A 20,971-nucleotide genomic window follows, 5' to 3' on the forward strand; every position below is an offset into this window, starting at 1 on the left:
AGCGCCAGTTCTTCTCAGTACCCTTGTACACAGTTTTATGCTGTTCCTGCATCTTAGAGAAGTTGCCACTGTTCTTATGTATGGAGTTGCTTCTGTCTCTTCATGTAATCCCAGACTGACTCCATGATGTTAAGATCAGGACTCTGTGGGGGCCAAACCATCTGTTGTTGGACTACCTGTTTATATTGTCAAAAATAATTCTTTATGACTCTTCCTGTATGTTTTGGGTTATTGTAATGCTTGCACAGTTTGACAGCGATCAGACACCCACCTGATGGTACTGCATTATGGATATTTGGCACAGTACTGTATTAAAACTAGCAGTACAATTAAATTCACTGTTGCATGACAGCTTTTGATGCCTTGTAAGCAGGTTTGTAGTGTCCACTGAGCACACTGAGGTCATGTCTTCAGCAATGATTCTGGGAATATAGGGTTTTTAATAACGGGAGCAGTTTGCATCACACATTTAAACACAAATTATAGTCAGTGGATTTTCAAAGCTGTTTGTGTTTATTTTTAGCCATGCTAGCGGCACATCAGTAAGCATGTGGGTCCAGATTGAAAAATCTCAATAGCTTGCCATAAAATTGTGTACAGACTCTCATGGTCCCCAGAATGAAAACTAATGACCTGGTGAACATTATATATTTGTCATTGTGTGCATGTTATCATGTTTAGCATATAGTTCAAAGCAAAAATAAAAATATTCTCATACTGCTTTGAATAATAATGTGCGTCTGATACACTGATACAGTTTTCCCACAAAAAGGTCAACTACCCAATTAGAAATTTAAAAACTGACATCTACTGCTGCTTCATTGAAAAATCCAGAATATGCAAATATTGTTCATTTCAAAAGATTGAACTGCTGGAAAAATATCACTGAAAGTCCATTCTGAGTCAACTCAGTTTCAACATCATACTTTCAACATCCACTTGTAATTTTTATACTGGACCATGATTTGATCTAAATTAGCTGCTCACAAATCATCCTGTATGTCAAATGAGCACAGAGAACCTTTCCCCCTTCAGCAGATGAAAGTGAAAATAGCCTTCTAGTGTCAAACTGTGTACATACTTCATTCTACATATTGAAACATCCTAGTGAAGTAACAATATAAGCAAAACACATTTTTGAATAGAGGAAGGAAGGACTTTCTCTTGTAATTCCACAAACTTTACAGAAGTGTGATACCAAATCCTGGAGTGGCCTTTTCCATTATTTTAATGAGGATTTATTATTTCTTAATAAATAATAACTTATTAGGCCTAAATCTTTGAGAAGTCATGGTGAAGAAGACATTGAAAAACACACAGTTTACAGAGATTATCATTGCACGGACAAATTAATTATAAAAATGGGTAAAAACAATAAAGAGAAAAAAAAGAAACAATCCGAAAATATACTGGACTCAGCATTTCTGCTTGTAAGAGTTGCAAAACATACAGTAATAAAGGAAGTGAAAAAGGATTAATCACATAATGAAGCTCAGACTGGTCAGACATGGAAATGTAGCTTTGATAGCAGTTTATATAAAAGTGTCTTGGCAAACAGAATTAGAGCGAGAAGAAAGACTAGCTGTATGACTTCTGCTTGTTGACATATGGACCAATCAAAAGGTAAGGTGGTATGTTGGCGCATGCGCAGTAAATGGTACGTCGTGTTCCTTGTTTAACAACAGCAGCAGCGACGGATCAGAGGAAAAATGGAGGAACTTTGAAGTGTTTGGCCATACGTTTTCCCTGAACAACAGACAACGTAAGTTCACTAAAGTGACAACAAAAACATGATTGTAGTCAGCATGTTACGGCTTTTTAATTGGTTGTATTCAATGTTGTTTAAACAGGCTGTTTACTAGCTGCCATACGTAGTTCATAAACGCTGATGTTAGCAGGCGGAAAACAAAACAAAACGTTGCTGGCAGAGTACAGAATCATAATCTGGCTTAAAGTGCACCGTGATGTATATATATATATCACCTGATTCCCACTCGTGGTTACACTTTAATTCTTAACACATTATTCCAAAGAACAAGTGCAAGAGTTAATTGCACCGATTTGTTATCGGACCAGAAGAGGGGATGTGCACAACCCACTTTGTTTGATCCAGATTTAGACAATTAATAACTAAACATCATGTGTTGAACAACATGAAGCTGGTGCAGTAGACTGTGAACTTTTTATCTGTCTTTTTAGTTGATTCAGCTGATTGAACAAACACATATGTCAGGATAGGAGTGATTATTCTTCCCTGTCTGTCTCTGTTCCTCCAGGCTTTTGCTTTCACTTCCCCAGTGTGGAGCGGAAAGTACCGATCGCCATGGCTGCTGCTAATACTGCTGCTACTGCACCCACCAAAACCAGCCTCCGAGAGGACCTGACATGTGCCATTTGCTGTGACCTCTTCCAGGAGCCCGTCATGTTGGCCTGTATGCACCACTTTTGCAAACCTTGTATCACCAGATACTGGAGAGGAACACAGGGCCCTGTGACCTGCCCGCAGTGCCGCAAGGAGTTCAGCACCAAGCAGTTTCAAACCAACTACCTTGTGACAGCCATGGTGGAGAAGGTCAGGGCCACCACCTCAGACACATATGTCAAGAACCTAGAGGTGAGTTTCAACTGAACAGCATAGTTATCAATGGTCCTGCTGGCTGTTTTCCATGCCTTTTTATTCTTGGTCTTATGAAAAGTGTTATGAAGTGTTTGGGAACCTTATACAAATAACCTTATGTTCCAAAGTAAACAGATCAATTACAAATGAATGCTCTGTAACCTCGTATAAGTCTAATACAATTGCATCCTACGTATGTTTCAGTCCACATCTGTGTTTATTTCACTGTTGATCCACCCTTCACATGTCTCGCTTGGATTGCTCAGAACAAAGTTCACTCTCCACTCCCTTTTATATTACTTTGTATGACAGGATATATGACTTAACTACAGCAGGAAGATGTCAGAAAAATACAAAACACTTGTGACATTTCAAAGCAATATAAAAGTCTTGTAATAAACATGTCAGTTTGTCACTTTTTCAATTGTTTAATTGGTGTTGATTGAACTTAATGATTGTTTTTTTGAGACTGTAGTGTGTTGTAAAGGTGTTATGACATTTTCGTTCCTCCTCCATATGTCTATACAAGATGGACAAAATATTAGAAACAGCTTTCAGTATGTTGGCGGATTAAAGATAGAGTCAGTCATTCTGGAGAAAGACTGTAGATATTTGAACTAAACACTCAAACAAATACACCCCTGCCTATGTGCTCCTTCAGAAACTCTACTCCCCCCCCAAATTCATGGACGCTCATTGCCAAGGCAACGACCAAAACAGAAATATTGCAGACTCGAGAGTGATGTGTCAGCTGTAATGTCACCACTATTCCTCTCACACTCTGTCACGATAGGGAAAACAATTTTGGTCTCATGTGAGCACAACAGTCTGTCCACACTCTCCGCCTCTCTGCGGCCTCTACATTTCTCACCCAACCTGCATTCAGTGTCTCTATCCACAGAGGCCGGACGATCTGCCTTCACCAGGCTGATTCAGCGTAGAAATTTACTGAACCAAAATAGTTTACATGTCTGCTCCACGGGAAGAAATTGACAGTGTTTGAATTTACTGAAGCATTGATATGGTTGATAAGTTCAAAACCCATATACAGTGGGATATTTGTCTGAATTAAGCAGCTGCCTGCTCATGCTTCAATAAACACAAGAGAAACAAACTCGGAACATTAAAAAACACGGGATGGGGGGGTCCTCCATGAGACTGCTGTTCTGATGACGTACGCCCCCTGGTGATTGGCTGGAATAGTGTTGTGTTGCTTCATCCGAGTCACTTTGTTTGTTTCCCTACTTACAGAGCCAGGGCTGTGTATGAACATCATATTTTTTTCAGTGCACACACAGCTAGCGGACTGTGAGGAGATATTTGCTGAATTTGACAAAAAAGTGTAGTGAGCAACCTTTCTCCACAACCACTGAATCTACCTTTAATCCAACACCACCACAACGTATGTCCTCTGAACTGACCGCAGGAAGGGATTCAACACCCATACAACAAAGTAGCAGTCTCAGCAAAAATAGATTTTCAGGAACTGTTTATTGCATATTCATTGCTCTCTTGATGTGAGGCATGTTCATAGATACTTGTCTCTGATCTTCTTCACAGTATTTCTTTTTGGCTACTGATTTTTGTTTTGCAGAAACAACTGAAACAGGCTTTGGAGAGTCATCGCCTGAGGAGAGAGGACTTCATCAATAACATTCGCAGAGACAAAGACCGGATGGATACCATAAAGGTACAGTCCTCTGGGGCAACTCGAGGGATGGCAGCACTTAAAAGATAAGACCACACACATCTCTCCCTAATGGCTGTTATGTCAATGGCAATATGTCGTTGTGCATATTTAGTGGTGTTTGCAAATGTAGTAAGTGAAAGGTTGTGCTTTGATATGTAAAACACAATGTACTTGCACTTGGGTGAGTACAGTACATGCCTTTCTACCATCAGACTCAGTTGTGTTTCAGCTGCGCATAAGAAACCCCCTAATCCTACACAATCTTACATGACTTTGATTCTGCGTTATTTGCTTAAGCAGGGAGATTGTTGCATCAAATCAGCCTTTCTAATTTGGCCTCCTGGCACACAGACAGTTGAGAAGACTGCTCAGCTACATGACAAACTGTGAACAGGCAGAGGTGATAGAAAATGAAACGCATCTAATGTGTCTTAGACAGCTGGAAGATAAGAGCTCCTGGTTAGTTTTGCATGCTGTGCTAAGATGATGAACAGGAAATCGCTCTTTGCCTAAACAGCCTGTAGTTGTTTGGCACATGGATCTTTGATGCCAAGTGTGGATTCATTACCCCTCAATTGCCTTTCTAGAGAGCTGTAGAGCTTTAATGGAATAAGCCACTTGGCAACAAATCTAACTCTTTATAATTTCCTTAATGGTCAATAAGAAAATGTGGCGATACATAAAAAGATGGATCATATACTCGACCTATGACACCAATGAGTCCTTTCTGCCTCCAGAGGGTCGGAACAGATCTGCAGGCTCATGTGAAAGGGGAATTCCAAGCTCTCCATCAGATCCTGCACGACCAGGAGACCTGTATGCTGGAGCAGCTGAGGAGAGAGCAGGAGGAGGAGCTGGAGAAGGTCCAGCGCCATCTGGAGGCTACTGAGCGGGCCGTAAGGGAGCTGGAGGAAAATATGACAGCGCTTCAGCAGGCTTGCGCTGTCAATGAGAACACGGTGCTGATTGAGGTAAGGTGGAGATGCTACTGATGACAAGCCTCTGCTAGGAGAAAAAGTTCAAATGAAGATGAAAGTTTGTCCAAAAATTGTAATGCCGTCAAGTAGCTGTCAAGCCTTGTTTGAAACAAGTCATTAATGTGATTTTTTTTTGTCATTTTCTTCCCTCTAGCTCCCACAGCTAAGGTATGTGTTCATTTCAGTGCTTTTGACATTTTTTCACCTGTCCCATGATTTCCCACTAGGGCTGAGCAATATAGTTTAAAGGCTGCATTACAGCAAAATGATGCAACTTTCTAAATTTTCCAGACTGTTCTAGCTATTCTATTATTTGTCTTTACTCACTTTGCCATTTTACCCACATTACTGATTGTTTATCAAAAATTTCTCACAGTGTTAATATTTTGTAGATGCATCAATAGTCATCCCTATGATCGTGGTCACAATATATTATTTGATATCGAGGTATTTGGTCAAAAAATAATAATATTTGTAATATTTGAATTTGTCCATATCACCCAGCCCTATTTCCCACCTCCATTTTTATGTCCAAACAGCAGCATTTGTGTTGAGAATAAATGAGTGTGTAACTAACTGGATGTATGTTTACTTTATCTGACAGGACGTGGACGCAGGTGAATATGGCCGTGGAGTTTGATGTAAACGCTTTCAGCAACAAATACATGGCTCCGTTACAGTACATTGCATGGAGAAAGATGTTCAGCTCTTTGAATCCAGGTAATTTTGATCTCAGATGTAAAAACTGTCTGTGCCTCAACAATTTGAGTAGTTATGAAGATCGACATTAATGACACCCTTGTTCCACTGACTGGATGTATTATTTTAATTTTTTTTTTTATTTCATTAATTGTTTCACCCTAAAGGTCCTTCCCCATTAACGTTTGATGTCGACACAGCGCACCCGAGCATTTCAGTCTCCAGAGACAAAACCATGGCGGTTGAATGTGACAGGATGATGTCACGTGAGGACCACAACAAACGCTTCCTCCAGTGTGTCAACATTCTGGCTGCCCAGGGCTTCCAGTCAGGCCGACACTACTGGGAGGTAGAAGTTGGCTCCAAGCCCAAGTGGGACATTGGTGTGGCCGCTGAGTCTGTGGACAGACGTGCTCGCATCAAGCTGAGCCCTGAAAGTGGCTACTGGACACTGCGGCTGCGTAATGGAAACGAGTACTCAGCCGGCACCCAGCCCTGGACAAGACTGCGGCTCAGCTCCTCACCTAAGAAAATTGGGGTTTTCTTAAACTGCGAGGAGAGGAGGGTGTCCTTCTTCAACGCTGATGACATGAGTCTGCTCTTCTCTTTCACCAACGGGCCGAGAAGCAAAGTGTTCCCGTTCTTTAGCCCGTGCATTAGCGACAGCACTCAGGGATCTCATCCTATCCAGCTCCTCCACTACCCGCCTGTTGCTCTGTCTGGCTAACATGGTATTGATGCAATCAATGGAAGCTTTTCAGTATGGAAGCTGTCCATTCACTTAATGACCAAAGACTGTTATCATTCATATATTAAAGATAGTGCTGCCCTTTTTGCATCATGATCCTATATTACAAGAGTTTAAATTCATAGACTGGTCTCAGTAGTAATTTACTCAAATTGCATATTTCAACAATTTGAAGTTGCCAGATGCTTCTTTTCTATCTAAAATTAATCTTTTCAAGCCTTGGAAAGCTTTTAAAGGTGCTATATTCACCATATAAAACTTCCATTGTGCTTTAATCTCTCTGATGAGGCTCATTCAGTTTGCATTTTGGCAAAATGAGATGAAGCAATCAGTAGGAAAAGCATAAAAAAACATCATATTTTTCCATTTTGGAGTGTGTATAGTGAGGTTTAGTTAATTGGTTTCATTTTCAGAAGTACTGGAACACTGCTCAACCTAATATCTTTAATAGCTGTAGATAGCTGACATTTTTAAATGATAATCTGAGTAATTATCTCATCAATTCAGACTGTCCTCAGGCTCACTTGTGAAAGGGTTTTTTTGTTTAATCAGCATGAAGGAGCCGCACACTTCATTGTGAGATTTTATGTTTGATTAAGTGGTGTCTCATGTTTTATAGATTGATCTGAAATGAATCAGTTTTTCCTTTTTGTAATAATTTTAGATAACTAACTTCACAGCACTGTATGCGTTCTAAAGCTGTGCCTTCAGTCTGTGAACATTATATCATCTGATCTGATCACATCTGTTGATTTGTCATCATTTATACATTCATATTGTAAGTGGTTAAATCTGAACAGGATATATGCATGTTGATTATTGAATGAAATACTAAAATTGTAGTTCTGGTAAGGATTCAATTTATGGAGTGTATTCTGCTTTTCTGTTATTGCATGTTGTACCAATTACATGTTAAATCACTTCCTGATTAATAATCCTATTACTGTAAAACATGCTGTTGCAAATAATAAACCAAATCACTTTTCTTTCTTACAAAAACACATTGTCTTTGATTCTTTTCTGCAGCTGTGACACTGCACACTTAACATGACCTCACTTGAAAGGATCAAGGATGTTATTAAGCATCATCAAAGCTTAACGCTCAAGTACGAACGCCGCGGTTGATGAGAATCCAAATCCATTTCGCAAGAGCGATGGTGGGGGTAGAGTGACACTCCTGCACCTGGACTGGAACTTTTGAATACATGAGCCATCTCGGACACTTAAACCACAAGAATAGGCGGGCTCTCGGGTTATCTTTGCAAACACACAAGGGCATCAACGTCCTGTTTCCTCCTGCCAGGTGAAAGGTCAGATAAACAGAATGACAGTGGGGATGACTCTGGGCTGCTGGACGAGCCTCAGGGGGCATGCTGAAGCAGGATGCTGCTGACTGGAAAGTGGCACAATAAACTACACCAGTGTGGGACCCATGCTTTTCCGGCACAGCGGTTGTATAGAGTGGGCACATTTACTTGTCACTCAGTAGTCACTCAGTTTGACTTATAAATTAAACTCAACTCAGTTTGAGTTGAGTGAATTGTAGAGAGCCTGCTGTGTAATGAATCAAACGTAAAGAGAGACTATATTTATGTCCAAATACTGTTGTCATGAGTGAGATGATAAGATTGTTATGTATAGTAAATATGAAGCAACTGCCAGGCACAACCACAGACCTGTATGAGAGTGGTATTGATCTCCTTGTCTGACTCTCGGCAAGAAACAAATAAGCATATTTCCTGAGGAGTGTCATTTGAAAGGTTTTACTGATAGTAACAAACCCACAGAAAAGTAGCACAGAAGTCTGCAGTTCCCCGCAGCTGTGAGGAATGTTACAGCATCTTTCAGGTCATTGTTTTGTCTTACTGCTCACAGCTAAACTGTTCAGGTTTAGTGTTACCGCTCTCATTAGTTTTATTTCCAGCAGTTGTTTTTTGCAAAAAATGTATCTGATAAACCCATTGAACACAACCCACTCAGCACCAAACAGCAGGAGGACTTAGCGACTAGCTGGTGAGAACATTTAAACTCAGCCAGATATCCTTCAGGGGAGCAAAAGGAGTAGAGTAGACAGAAACACAGCTCGAAATGAATGCTATTGTTGGTCCATGTGTGCTGGGTGTGCCATTTAGCTACTGTTTGCTAATGCATTTACTGTATCAACATCATAAGGAGATAGATAACATGTCAGTGTTGTGTTTACAGCTTGTTGCGGTATCCCCAAGTGGTCAAATGACTTACAGTCCATTTAAATAAAGTATGAATCATGAAAAGTTGCAGTGCAATGAAAGGACGCAAACTCAAAGTCAAAAGTACAGTTTGCATTGAGAGGAATTGTGTTTGTTAGCTTTCCACTCCATGCATTAGCTTCACGGCTTATTAGTTGGTAAATGGTTTATATGGATTTATTCTGCAGTACTGCTCCTTCTAGTAAAAAATCTGGCCATAATTTCTGAGTGACCATGAACATGACCTGTGACTGATTAAACATTTTGGCTGCCACAATCAAAACAAAACAAGAATAAACTCTCTTGAACGACAGCTACTTCAAAGTAGCCTGGCAGAGTGCAGGGTGTAGTTGATGGGCCCGTGGGCATGCAGTTCAGTGAGAGAGAGAGCCAGTGTAGATGTGTGCTCTACATCCTTCCTATGATAGTAGTGGTTGATCTGTAATGTGTTTCCTGACCCGAAGATGGGCCGGATATAGTGCTGGCACTTCAAGGACAGGTCCTTGAGTCCTCAGTTGTCCCTCAGGAGCCAGCAGGATTATAAAATCAGACCTTTTCATCTGACACAGCAGGGGCGGTCATGCTATCCTGCATAAGGGCTATTGTTTGTTATCTCTGTTGTCTGAATGCTCATGTGTGCAGTTCATTATTATTTTGGCCACTCAAGTGTTTTCATGCGTTTATGACATTATCTGTTTTATATTTGTGATAAGATTAGGTAACACCCTGGACAAAACTTTGCAAGAATATCAATACAATTTAGTGTGTTTATTTTCCTCTGAAGCCGAAAGCGCTGTGGGGTTGAAACCAGGGGAACATTTTAATTACAACCATTCAATCACAACATTGTGATTTAAGGTCACGGGGTGGATAGCCGCAAGGGATTTTGGGGGGGGGGGGGGAGCATATGCCCACAATAACATGCAATGATCCTTTGATTCCCTGTTATTCCGCGCACTCCTGATGGTAGGTTCTTCATGGCTCTGCTCTGCTCAAAGTCAGACCCTCATAATCACTGAGAATCACAACATAATCATATTGAGAAAAAAATATTATTTCTCATACATTTTATCGACAGCTGTTAGATGGGACAGAGGTGCTTAACAGTTCTCTATAGGCACAGTAAGGAATCAGGGCAGTCTGGAGTCAGGCAACTTTATTATGAGTGTAATAGATCTCCAGGTGGAGATACAGAATTTTATTGATTTTACCGCACACTCATGGTGATGGAAAGCAGTGCTGTTTGGGATTGATTATACTGGCTTGAATGGGCATGCTGGTTCTTCCGTGGCTCATTAAGAGGTTTGAAGCCACCACACTGCTAATAAATGAAACACACACCAGCATCTGAAACTCTATCTATCTATATGTGTGTGCAGTCACTGAACTGGACACCCGTTGGACCTGCTTTAACTTTTTTTTCTTTAAATTTCTGAGTGTACTGTACATGGATTTTCAATTTTCAACCCCCACCCCGCTGTAACATAAAACAGGGCTTATAGGCCCACTACGGGCATGTTGTGCTCTTAGAACATGATTCTCATTCACACTCTGCCAACTCCCCAAGGAGAATGGGTGACTGAGCGGACAGGGTTAACAGGACTTGGACATGGTTGCTCAGTTTAGTTTCAGTGGAGGTATCATTTCATCTGACCTCTTCACAAGAATAATTACACACTCTTAATAAAAAGCTATTCCCTGAGCCCCTCTGCTGGATTTTCGTTTGTTGAATGTCTGGAAGAATTTGTGTTTTCTAAGCCCAAAAGACTTTTCTCCTCAAATTAATGGCAGACATTTGACCTGAGCAGATACAACTGTAGACCTTATTGTCACGAGAGAGGTTTCTTTAAAAAAAATACTGTTATTTTCTGGATTAAAGACAGCTAACCAAGAGAAGAGAAAACTTTTAATATCTTCTCTAATATTCCTCTGGAGAATGTGTGTCCTCATTATGTGTGGTATTGGCTCGCTTCCTACAGTGACACCGCAGTATTGCTGTGGTGGCTTTACAAGGATTTCTGATGGTATTAGGATTACCTGCTGAGCTATTTGAATGTCAGTTTGCATTTAAATCCTTTGAGAAATGAAAATCAATATCAAGCAGTTTTGCACTGAGGCATCACAAATTCTCTCATCACTGAGTTTTTAGTGTTGCATTGTACTTTATGTTACACCTAGCAATCTATAATATACTATAGGTCCTTAAGGCAGAGTATGAAACTAATTTGGAGTTTGCAGGAAGGACATTTTTCACGGATGATAGGGAGTACCCCCCCCTTTAGACCCACCACTACGACACACACACACACACACACACACACACACACATACACACACACACACACACACACACACACACACACACACACACACACACACACACACACACACACGATTCAGCTTGTTTTATGAACTGGATAGGTGGGCGTGCGTGCGCTCCAGTCACGAGCAAAGGAAAGGGAAATCATTGTAAATCCCATTCAGTGCCTTATGCATCCTTTTGACAAACCGGGAAAAAAGACGCCCCCCTCCTCTTGTTTTCCTCAGCATTTCGGCGTTGTCCTCTGTGTGCATAGTCGCTACAGTCAGGCATCGATTGGCCGAGGTTCACCTGAGTTTTTCCCATCCACGGACATTCATTCAAACCAACACTGCACCGTCTCCGTCAACATTTAAAACAACTAACGGGGCTTTAGAAGAAACATATGCCCAACCTGCTGCAATTCTGGGACCGGAGATCTGGAGATGAAGACAGATCTTACGTTTTTCTGTCGGACTTGGATTGGAATTGCATATGCCTCAGGTGAGAAGACAAGTCTGAAAGTTTTTGAGCGCAAAAAACTTTTTTCTTTTTAGAATGAAGGGAAAGGTCGAGCGGACTGTTTACACTGGCTTTCAGTAAATAATTAATCCGATGTTGATTGAACTTTAATTGTAGAACTCCAAAGTTCTATTCATGTTAAACTAAGGCCAGATAGATCATGAATAGACTTTTCTGAAACAACTTAATTATTCTTTAATTAGCTATGTGTCATCAGTGTAATTCGGAACGGGATATTTCTTTAATATTAAGTTACACACATTAAGTAATGCACCAAGTTCGATCAAAAACATATTTTACACCTGAATCCTTTCTATTGAATTTACAGTGCACATGGGTTTCCTCAATATGACCTAACGCAGTTTATCACTCATAAATCATTCAAAGTTTGCATCTCAATGTGGAACTGAATTATTGAGGAATCCGGTGGGAGTCTCAAGTCAACACGCAGATAGGCACTAGGGGGAGGCATGCTGTTGTTGTTTTTGATAAAGATGCAGCTGTTAATTGATGATGCTAAATCTAAAGAGGAGGAAAAAATAATTATTGTGTATATGTGGGTCACATGGAAAGGAGAGCTGAATGATCTAGACTGGACTGATGTGGGGGAGAAGGAGGTGGTGGTGTTTGTGTTGTGTGATGGTGGAGGAGGGAATCTCTGAGAATGGTATTTTCTTGTAACCTTATTTTTGTACAGTAAGTGAAAGGTGAGATAATATCACTTGCATCCAGGACAAACCAGCCTGTTAAAAGAATGTGGTGTTTTCAGTGTGATCTGCCTCTGTATGTCCTTTCTTTAAGCCACTCAATGTCTAGAAAATTCCTGAAACAAGTGAGGTTAAAGCACATTGTTTTCAATGCACTATTTTACATGTCATACTTGAAACAGGCCCGTCTGATGGTTATCTGAGTTGAGGCTGAGGTTGTTTGTGGACTTGCACAGTGACTGAATGTGCATGTTTGAGTGGTGCATCACAGCTTGCAGTTGAACAGTTGTTCATAAAGAACAGAGGATACTTTTGTGAGAGGCAGTCGGGCACCATATGGCTCCCCAAATCATAACTCCAGGGTGGAGGGATGGCTGTCGTCCCTTTCATAAATATCACTGAACTGTGCTGGGTGGGTCACATTTGCCAGGGAGAGACAGGCGCTGTTTTCAGACAGGAATGAGGACCAATGGCATCACAAAATCAATTATTCCTCTTTGGCCTCTTGAAAAGCCATAACAGTAAACATTATTGACTCTCAGTGATGATAGATTTTATAATGTGTGACAAATGGCAGTCTCAAATTCTTTTCACCTGACCACATGTTCTTTTTAGGCTTTATCCAAACTTTTGCAGTATTCAAAACAAAGAGTAGGAGTTTTTCTCATTATTCCAGGATGTGTATCTTGGAAATGTAAAGCTCTGTCTAACATATCTGTAAACGTGACGTGCCTATAGCATGTGTGTGGTGTTATCTGTTAAAACTTATTTGCAGGCCTGTTATTTCAACCATGCAAGGTCCCATCTTTGTTGGATTTAGTCTCAGAACTATCCCGGAGGCAGAAAAAACCATTAGTTTCATATCAAAGACACATTTTTCAGTCACAGCCTCTCAGTATGTACCTGTGACTGAGTGCCACATTAGGGTAGGTATTCTGTAGCTATCACTGATTTAAAAGTTGGTATTTTCACTAAATGTTTTTAATGCCCTTAAATGGGGATTAAACACAGTCTTAACACTAGGAATGTAAGGTTCATGTTTCTATTCTAACATTTATTATCTCATGAATTTGTGGCCCGGCTCTAAAATTGAAATTATGAACATTGAATGTAGCAATTTACTTTTTTGTCTGTGTTTGACTTTACACATTTCCTGTTGATTGACATTTTTTTGAAGATTAAATAGCCTCTTAAATATTCATAGATTTTGCTTGGAGGATGTTCTTAACCATTTTAACAACCAATCTTTTTGACAAAAGATGAAAAGAAATATGTGAAATTAAAAAGATAGCTCTGTGATGATGAGTAGCATGATGACAGTACTGGCTTCTGGCTTCCCATTATGTTATGATTAGAGGAGAAGGTGGAGGAAGAGTGGATTGTAGACCTACCAGCCCAGAAGTGATTGTCATTTTAAAGGGGGGATTATAAATGTATAATTTACACTGCAGCTGCATTCATGGTGCATCAAGATTTCACCCCGAGTCATTTTCTGCCATCTTGCCGTGACACTCTGTCTCTGGTTTGAATTATGGTGGCTCCAAGACATTTATTACATAGCTAGAGAATTTCTGCCCAATTAAACAAGACATCTTGGTAGGTTAAAATGGGATAGGATACGACTGAAATGAGCTGTGAATCACTGGTTGATTCATCTTCTCTCAATTTCTTTTTTTTTTTGCAACATAATTGGTTATTAAAAACCTCTCTGATTAAAGGAGCCACACATGAAAGCTATGAATCTTTTTTTTCTAAAGCTGAGCTCAAGACCAAAATGATCTTTGGCTTACTCTGTGTCTTGGGTGCATAGTGCTGATATTGCTTTTAGCGGAGTGTTTTCTGTACGCATACCTCCGCTTGATCAGATCATCCCAGAAATCTGACTCTCAACTCTGGGTATTATTCTAGTCGTCCACTTATAGAGGTTGAGTTGTTTTAGCCAACAATAGCCCCCTATTCTCAGCGCTGATCTCAGGATTCAACCTCAGTACTCCCAGGAGTGGACCTCAGTGCCTGTCCTTGAATATCTTGTTCTATCAGCTGGAGAGCAGCTCGGACGTGAGAGGAATGCTGCTCCTCCATGTGGGAAGCTCTCTGCAGTAAAGTCCAAATAAATAGGGAGCCCGGTGCCTCACTCATCACTGGCATGGAGTAGCAAGGCCCCTCGGGCATTTTGATGTCTGGTCACTCACTTTCTCATCATGTTAAAGCACCAACTCCCTAATATGACTAGGGCTGAGAGATAAGCTCTTTCAACACCAAGAATCTGTAGCAAAAGCCAAATATGTGTCCAAGTTGGTATTAGATAGTTGATGAAAACCATCTGTGGTATTTATGTTTCTACACTTTTTTTTGACCCCTCCATGTTTTCTGTGCCTAGTTTTTAGCCATGCTAGCAGGACGGCTCTTGGAAATGTTCTGATCTGGCATTCTACCACTTTGATCCAGACCAAAGAGTAGACTGTTGGATGAAGCAGGTTGGATCATGCTGATTTTCGCCCTTCTTTTCCTTTATTGCCACCATTAGGTTGACATTTTAGGCTTTTAGTTAACTTAGCACTGGTAACTTTTGAATGGATTGTTCATTCAAAAGTTAAATAGCAATCTGAAAAACTCAATGTTCCCTCAAGTCCCATCATGAGGTTGAGATTTCTAGCTTTGAGTAAAAAGTCTCACCAAGTATTGAACAGATTGCCATGAAATTTGGTACACACATTAATGTACCCCTCAGATTGAATTGTTATAACTTTGGTAAGTCCTTAAAATTTCACCTAGCACCTAGCACCACATGAGACCAAAGCCAATATGAAAGTATATATCTTAAAGAGCAATGCCACTGGATGCTGGGTCCGAAAAACTCCCTGGCTCCAATTGACTCCCATTCAAAAAGCTTCTCTTTAGAAAAGTCAATCTTTTTTCTCAACAAGTCATTGTGGCACTCTTATAAGTGTGCCGGTGGTCATTTTGAAATGATTACACTGTTGATAAGATTTGAAAACTTATAGTGGCCTTGATGATTTGATGTGGCTTTTGGTAAGATTAATGCTTCTTGATTATGATAGCTGCCCTGTAAGCACAATTTAGCTAAAGTAGCTAACATCAGCCCTAGTGTGCGGTAAGCTAGCATGTGCTTCGGTCCAATGTAGCACGACCTGTTTTCATAGCGCAAAAGGCAACTCCCTGCACTTCTTATTTGGAAGGCTCCGACTCCAAACTAAATAGGTAGAACTGACCATGGGCCAGCTGTGACTCTGGGCTTCAGACTGGCTCCAATACAAACTAATGGGTGATGTCACACCACGTTACGTTCATCTTTATATACAGTCTATGCATTATACCTGCTATACATTAGAATGCTAGCATTGTCAATGTGAGTATGTTAGTAAGCTAACATTTAGCATTTAGCCCAAACCATTGTTAAGTCTGTTTACAGCCTCATAAAGCCTCTAACATGACAGATGATGATAGATTCTTTTAGTCTTGTTATCTAAATGGTCCTCTCATTTCTTGAACCATCATAACAAAGGACAGTTACAAGTTTGAACAGTTATTGCCCTTCTATTATGGCACATAATATCTTCTCTTTCTTGTGTCAGAATCACAAAGAACGAGTTGCACAATGAAAGAGATGAACACTTTTTAAAAGTGTCCATTCAGAGATCCTGTCAGGCGGATTTCCAGTGTCCCTACTGCGAAAATTAAATGTTAGCTGCAGCAGGGCACCCATTTTGGTCTAATGATGTACATTTTTCCCTATAGAAATAGGGTTCTTAAAATATGGAATAATTACCATGCAGTGTATTGATTTTCATTCTATCTCATCTGTTGTTTTCATCATGTTCATAAAGGCCTGAGTTTTATATTGCAGTAAATGAAGCACAAAGAAAGCCAGAAATTAATTTTAGTGATGCTTTTCGCTCACTGAGTACTTGAACTATGACTCTCTGAGTGTATTAACCCACACATGGTGAGTGTGTATAATTATAAGTGCTTTTACCTAGAAGATGAAATAAATTATATGTTTGCTGTCATAAATTTAGACAAAAAACAATCACATGGACTGCTTCATGCTTACTGTGCAGCATCTTCTGAGGAGGATTTCATGTGATGGTTTTATCAATAAAAGAGACAGTCCAGAATAATCATGTTGAAAATTCAGGGTATAATAGTTCTCAAATCCTTACCTTTGTTGTTGACTTCACGTATTTTTGCCATATATTTTCTTGCCATTGCAGGGGTTTCAGCTCCTGTAACAACCAGTGAAAATACATTTATTTTAAGTAGTGCTGTCAGACACTGAAAGAAAATTGATTTGTGGCATCTATTGTCCTTATTGGTTGATTGCTCTCTGCATACGTTCTGAAGGTGGAAACTGGATCCTTGGACACAATGGCTGTTATACGGATATTACAACATTCTAAGGTGCTTGCGTTGCTTAGAAACAAGACTCATGTAAAGCACTTATCAGTTTAACAAGAACGACCATCACTATTATGTTCAAACTGCTGCTCAGTCTCAGGCAGCTGTGTGGTGACTTGGAAGTATGTGCGGTGTTTCATTGGACAATCACACCTCTTGCCTTGTCATTGGAGGTCGCTTGGGGTTCATGGGAAAGGATCCATTGGCAAAGCCTGAGGAAATTGCCAGCTTCCCTCCCTTTAGGCATTCAGCACCAAATAGTTGACCCGACACTCTGCCCTTGTTGTCTGCAGTGACTTAAGCTGCTGCAGTGATTTAGCTCACTGGGACATCTGACACGGCTGCAGAGACTTGTTTATGGCCCGAATCTCCAGGAATTAGGTAACAAGCACAGTAATGGGGCTCCTCAAAGTTTGACCTCTGAGCAGTCGCAGCATGAGTTTTAAGAGTGTGCAAGCCATCACAGCAAGCTGGGATTGTTAATCTTTGGCACTTGCTTGTACTCAAAGAGGTATTTTAGATGTTTCTCAACAGAAATGTTATTGCCCGCAACAGACGATTTAGGAGCCAGGGTGAAGCCTTTACCAGTATATGTTTAGTTCCCTTCTCAGCAAGGGAAACCATTTCTCAATGATAAAAATGATGACATGCAATAAATGGGCCACTGCAGAGGAAGAGCTTGGGTTGTCCGGTGTGCCTGTGAGGCAGGTACAGGAAGATTTAGTCAGGGACATAGATTTTAAACATAGGAAGCTGGCCCAGATGGCTTGTCGCCGCATCCTTAATTTTGCACCCCTCCTCCGGCAGGATGTTGGAAAGGCCGAACTCCCCAAATAGTGGAGAGGACAGGGACGCAGTGGATGTCATCCCTCTCCATAGTAACAATGAAATCAAAGCCGGGCTGCCAGTCAGCCCGTCGCCTGGTGTGGCCCGGCCTTGTGTCCAGATGACAGAGGAAGTGGACTTTATTTCTTTCAGTGGGAGCAAGAGAGAGTATGTTATAGCCTGAGGCCGGCTGACTCCACATCCAGAGAGCAGGTCTGCTCCGTGGCCTGCATGGCCTCCCATCCCCAGCCGGACATACAAGACTATTTCAGAGTAACCCAGCCTTGGCCTTTTGCCAGATACTGTCAAAAAAACTGAAATAAATCATTGAAATAACTGTGTAACTGTACAGCCACCTACTGTACTGCTCTGTAACTTTAAAAGTTTCAAAAAAGATTGAATTTCCAGCTAATGCATTTACAGTCTCATTTAAGTGTGATCAACCCTTGTGTCATGGAAAGAAATCACAGCTGTCTATATTTTTAAAAATAATATCGAGCACTCAATGCATTTCATTCATTCATTTATCCAGTTCAAAACCGCACAGCAATGCAACATATGCTAAATCATGATTAATATGTCTTTGATTTTTTTTTTTAACAACTCCCACATCGTATCCTTTCTGCCAAATTGAAGGTCTGAGAAAAGGTTTATTTGTTTACACAAAGTTCCTCTTTTCCTGTTCCTGTCATGTGACTGATCAGAGACAAAACTACAGGGGAGTGAGGAAACACTAACGGCAACATCTCCTTCACCGTCCATGAAAAAGGGAAATGGGAGAAGCGTGAACATAATAAAGAAAACAGGAAATTTGCTCGAATTGAAAAACACTGTGCTGCTCTTCACACGAGCTTTAATGTGCCCTCCGTCGCACTCACAGAGAGGGATCTCTTGTCTTTGCATGTACCTTGATGCTCTCGACTCCTGCCTGCCCTGTATCTGTCTGCTCGTCAGAGAAGCTTTTCTTTTTTTTTTACTGGCTTAGAGTCAGTTATGAAAGATAGGCTCCTTCCACTATGTGTGTGTGTGTGTGTGTGTGTGTGTGTGTGTGTGTGTGTGTGTGTGTGTGTGTGTGTGTGTATGCTTCTGTGTGTGAACTATGTATTCTTCATGTTGTGGGGATGTAAATCTGTTTACACAGTCATGTTGTGGGGACACGTCTTCTTTATGGGGACAAAAAGCAAGTTCCCTTAAATCATTCATTTTAGGGTGAAGACTTGGTTTAAAGTCAAAATATGTTTAGGGTTATGTTAAGGTAACGGTTAGGTTTAGGCAAGTAGTAATTGTGGTAAGGGTACATCTCCAGGAAATGAATGTCTATGTAAATACCCCCAAAAGTGACTTAAGTAAATCTGTGTGGTTTATCATGAGTCCTCAGGTGTCCCCCATAGGCAGGGGGACATAGGAAATCCAATGTTAATATTCCCTGACTGTGACAAAACCACCATTTTGAGCCATGAAGAGAAATCAGCCAGCGACGAGATGAATGCACATATTGCAAAGGCAATTAAAAGGATAAAGATCTTGTACCAATTTGAACAATCGTACTGTTCAATTTCTCACAACTCCTCACGAAACAAGCATGTAATGCATTTGAATAGAAATCATCAGTTTTTGTCATGATTCAGATTTATTTGTTTGAAGTTTTAATGAAGTTTTTTCTTTAACAGCATTAGAAAGCCACATTTGGGTGGTGTTGTTTAAAAAAAGATTATACACATTTTGTTCATACACAGACACAGGGACAGCAGGAGTCACAACAAGTGATTTGAGATTATTTATTTGAGTTACTGCATTCTAGATAAGAATATGTTGCAGTTTTCTTTATTAGGGCCCGAGCGGCGACTGCAAGTCGCCTGGCGAAAGCCCTATTGAAATTGTAATGTTTATTATTATTATTATTATTCTTCCGACATTTCGTGCCCCAATTTCGCCCCTTTCCCAAATGCGAACATGCTTATACTTTTGCACGGACGTCCGGCCTCATCCGAAATTCGATATTTTTGGGTGGTCGCACATGGTCGACGCAGAATGGTGGAATAGCGCCCCCTACAAAGTCCAAAAATGCCCATAGGGAATTTTGCTAACTTTGTCCTATGCTCACAAAATTCGGTACACATATGTATTATACCCACATATGCAAAAAAGCCTCTTGACCTCATGACCTCAACCCAACAGGAAGTCGGCCATTTTGGTTTTGATTTTTCCCGCCTAAAATTAACTCCTCCCACAGCGTTCGCCCGATCAAGTTCAAATTAGGTACGCAACATCTCCAGACCTAGCTGAGCTTAAGTTGTGCTCTGCGCATCCGTAGGTCAAAGGGCGTGTCTGCCAGGGCTCAACTAACTTTGGCGTGCTCGCCATGTACATACGAGTGGCTCTCACGCCCACATACTTCATCCAATCAGCTTCAATCTTGCTGGACATGATGATGGCTCCGCCCTGAACGTCCCGATATATTAACTTCCCACGTAACTCATAGCGCCCCCCGGTGGTAACAGGAAGTTAACTAAGATTCATTAAAATTACATACTTTGCCCCATCAACTTCATTCAGAACCAGTTGGTGAAGCTACATTATGAAGACTGTGAAGCTACGAGTAATGGCGTCCGTGTGGCGACGCGGCGACCATCAATTCCTCGCCATGAAAATACGTTTGGCTTTTTGATGGCTTTATTGAACTTGTATCATCATGAAAATTGGTACACAGGTCCAGGGTGCCGACCTCAACTTCTCCATTCGCTCATAGGCGATCTCACTCGTGTCGCCCCCTAGTGGAAACAGGAAGTGCCATATTTTACATCATCATTGTGCGATTTCCACAAAACTTCACATGTGTAATCACTGTCCCACCCTGAACGCAACCGCTTGTGTTTTGTTACACTCTACTGCCCCCTGGTGGATGAACCATCAACCTCTCATAACTCCTTCATGCTTTGTCCAATTCACTCCAAACTTCACATGACTGATGAGTGGCTGCCCTGAACACACCAGACCACACCAGACCATATGTGTAACTACCTGTGACTGCCCCCTACTGGATGAACGAAACATTGCATTTTTGGCCTCCTTCCAGGTTTTTTCTCACTTTCTGCTTCACGCCACAGCCCCGCCATGCCTCAGGCCCCGCGGTGGCATGCGTGAGCGAGGGCCCGCCATCGCCGCTTGCGGCTTTAATTAGGGCCCGAGCACTGACAAGTCAGTGAGGGACCTATTGCTTTTGCCGGAATTATTATTATT

At 41.0% G+C, this 20,971-nt stretch overlaps 2 protein-coding genes across 2 annotated transcripts in view; both read left to right on the forward strand.

The window, feature by feature from the left end:
• The first annotated feature begins 1,672 nt into the window (after positions 1 to 1,672).
• trim105 (tripartite motif containing 105) lies at positions 1,673 to 7,730 on the forward strand. The gene is made up of 7 exons (XM_062425528.1): positions 1,673 to 1,762; positions 2,277 to 2,614; positions 4,212 to 4,307; positions 5,045 to 5,278; positions 5,439 to 5,452; positions 5,889 to 6,004; positions 6,151 to 7,730. Exons 2-7 carry the CDS (start codon positions 2,324 to 2,326, stop codon positions 6,708 to 6,710), a joined length of 1,311 nt encoding a protein of 436 aa, XP_062281512.1. The 5' UTR covers positions 1,673 to 1,762; positions 2,277 to 2,323; the 3' UTR covers positions 6,711 to 7,730.
• Positions 7,731 to 11,472: 3,742 nt separating this feature from the next.
• The window catches only part of flt4 (fms related receptor tyrosine kinase 4), a 48,427-nt gene continuing 38,928 nt past the window's right edge, over positions 11,473 to 20,971 (forward strand). The window contains exon 1 of the mRNA XM_062425526.1: positions 11,473 to 11,762. Within this exon, the coding sequence (XP_062281510.1) occupies positions 11,705 to 11,762 (58 nt within the window). The 5' untranslated portion in view covers positions 11,473 to 11,704. The remainder of the gene's footprint in view (positions 11,763 to 20,971) is intronic.

The sequence above is a fragment of the Scomber scombrus genome, chromosome 9 (genome assembly GCF_963691925.1).
Source record: "Scomber scombrus chromosome 9, fScoSco1.1, whole genome shotgun sequence".
Lineage (NCBI taxonomy): Eukaryota > Metazoa > Chordata > Actinopteri > Scombriformes > Scombridae > Scomber > Scomber scombrus.

Excerpts from the sequence above, each read along its gene's own strand:
- trim105 (XM_062425528.1), top strand. The coding sequence starts at position 2,324 with ATGGCTGCTGCTAATACTGCTGCTACTGCACCCACCAAAACCAGCCTC. Across the intron at positions 2,615-4,211 it reads CATATGTCAAGAACCTAGAG|AAACAACTGAAACAGGCTTT; the intron begins GTGAGTTTCAAC and ends TTTGTTTTGCAG. Across the intron at positions 4,308-5,044 it reads ACCGGATGGATACCATAAAG|AGGGTCGGAACAGATCTGCA; the intron begins GTACAGTCCTCT and ends TTCTGCCTCCAG.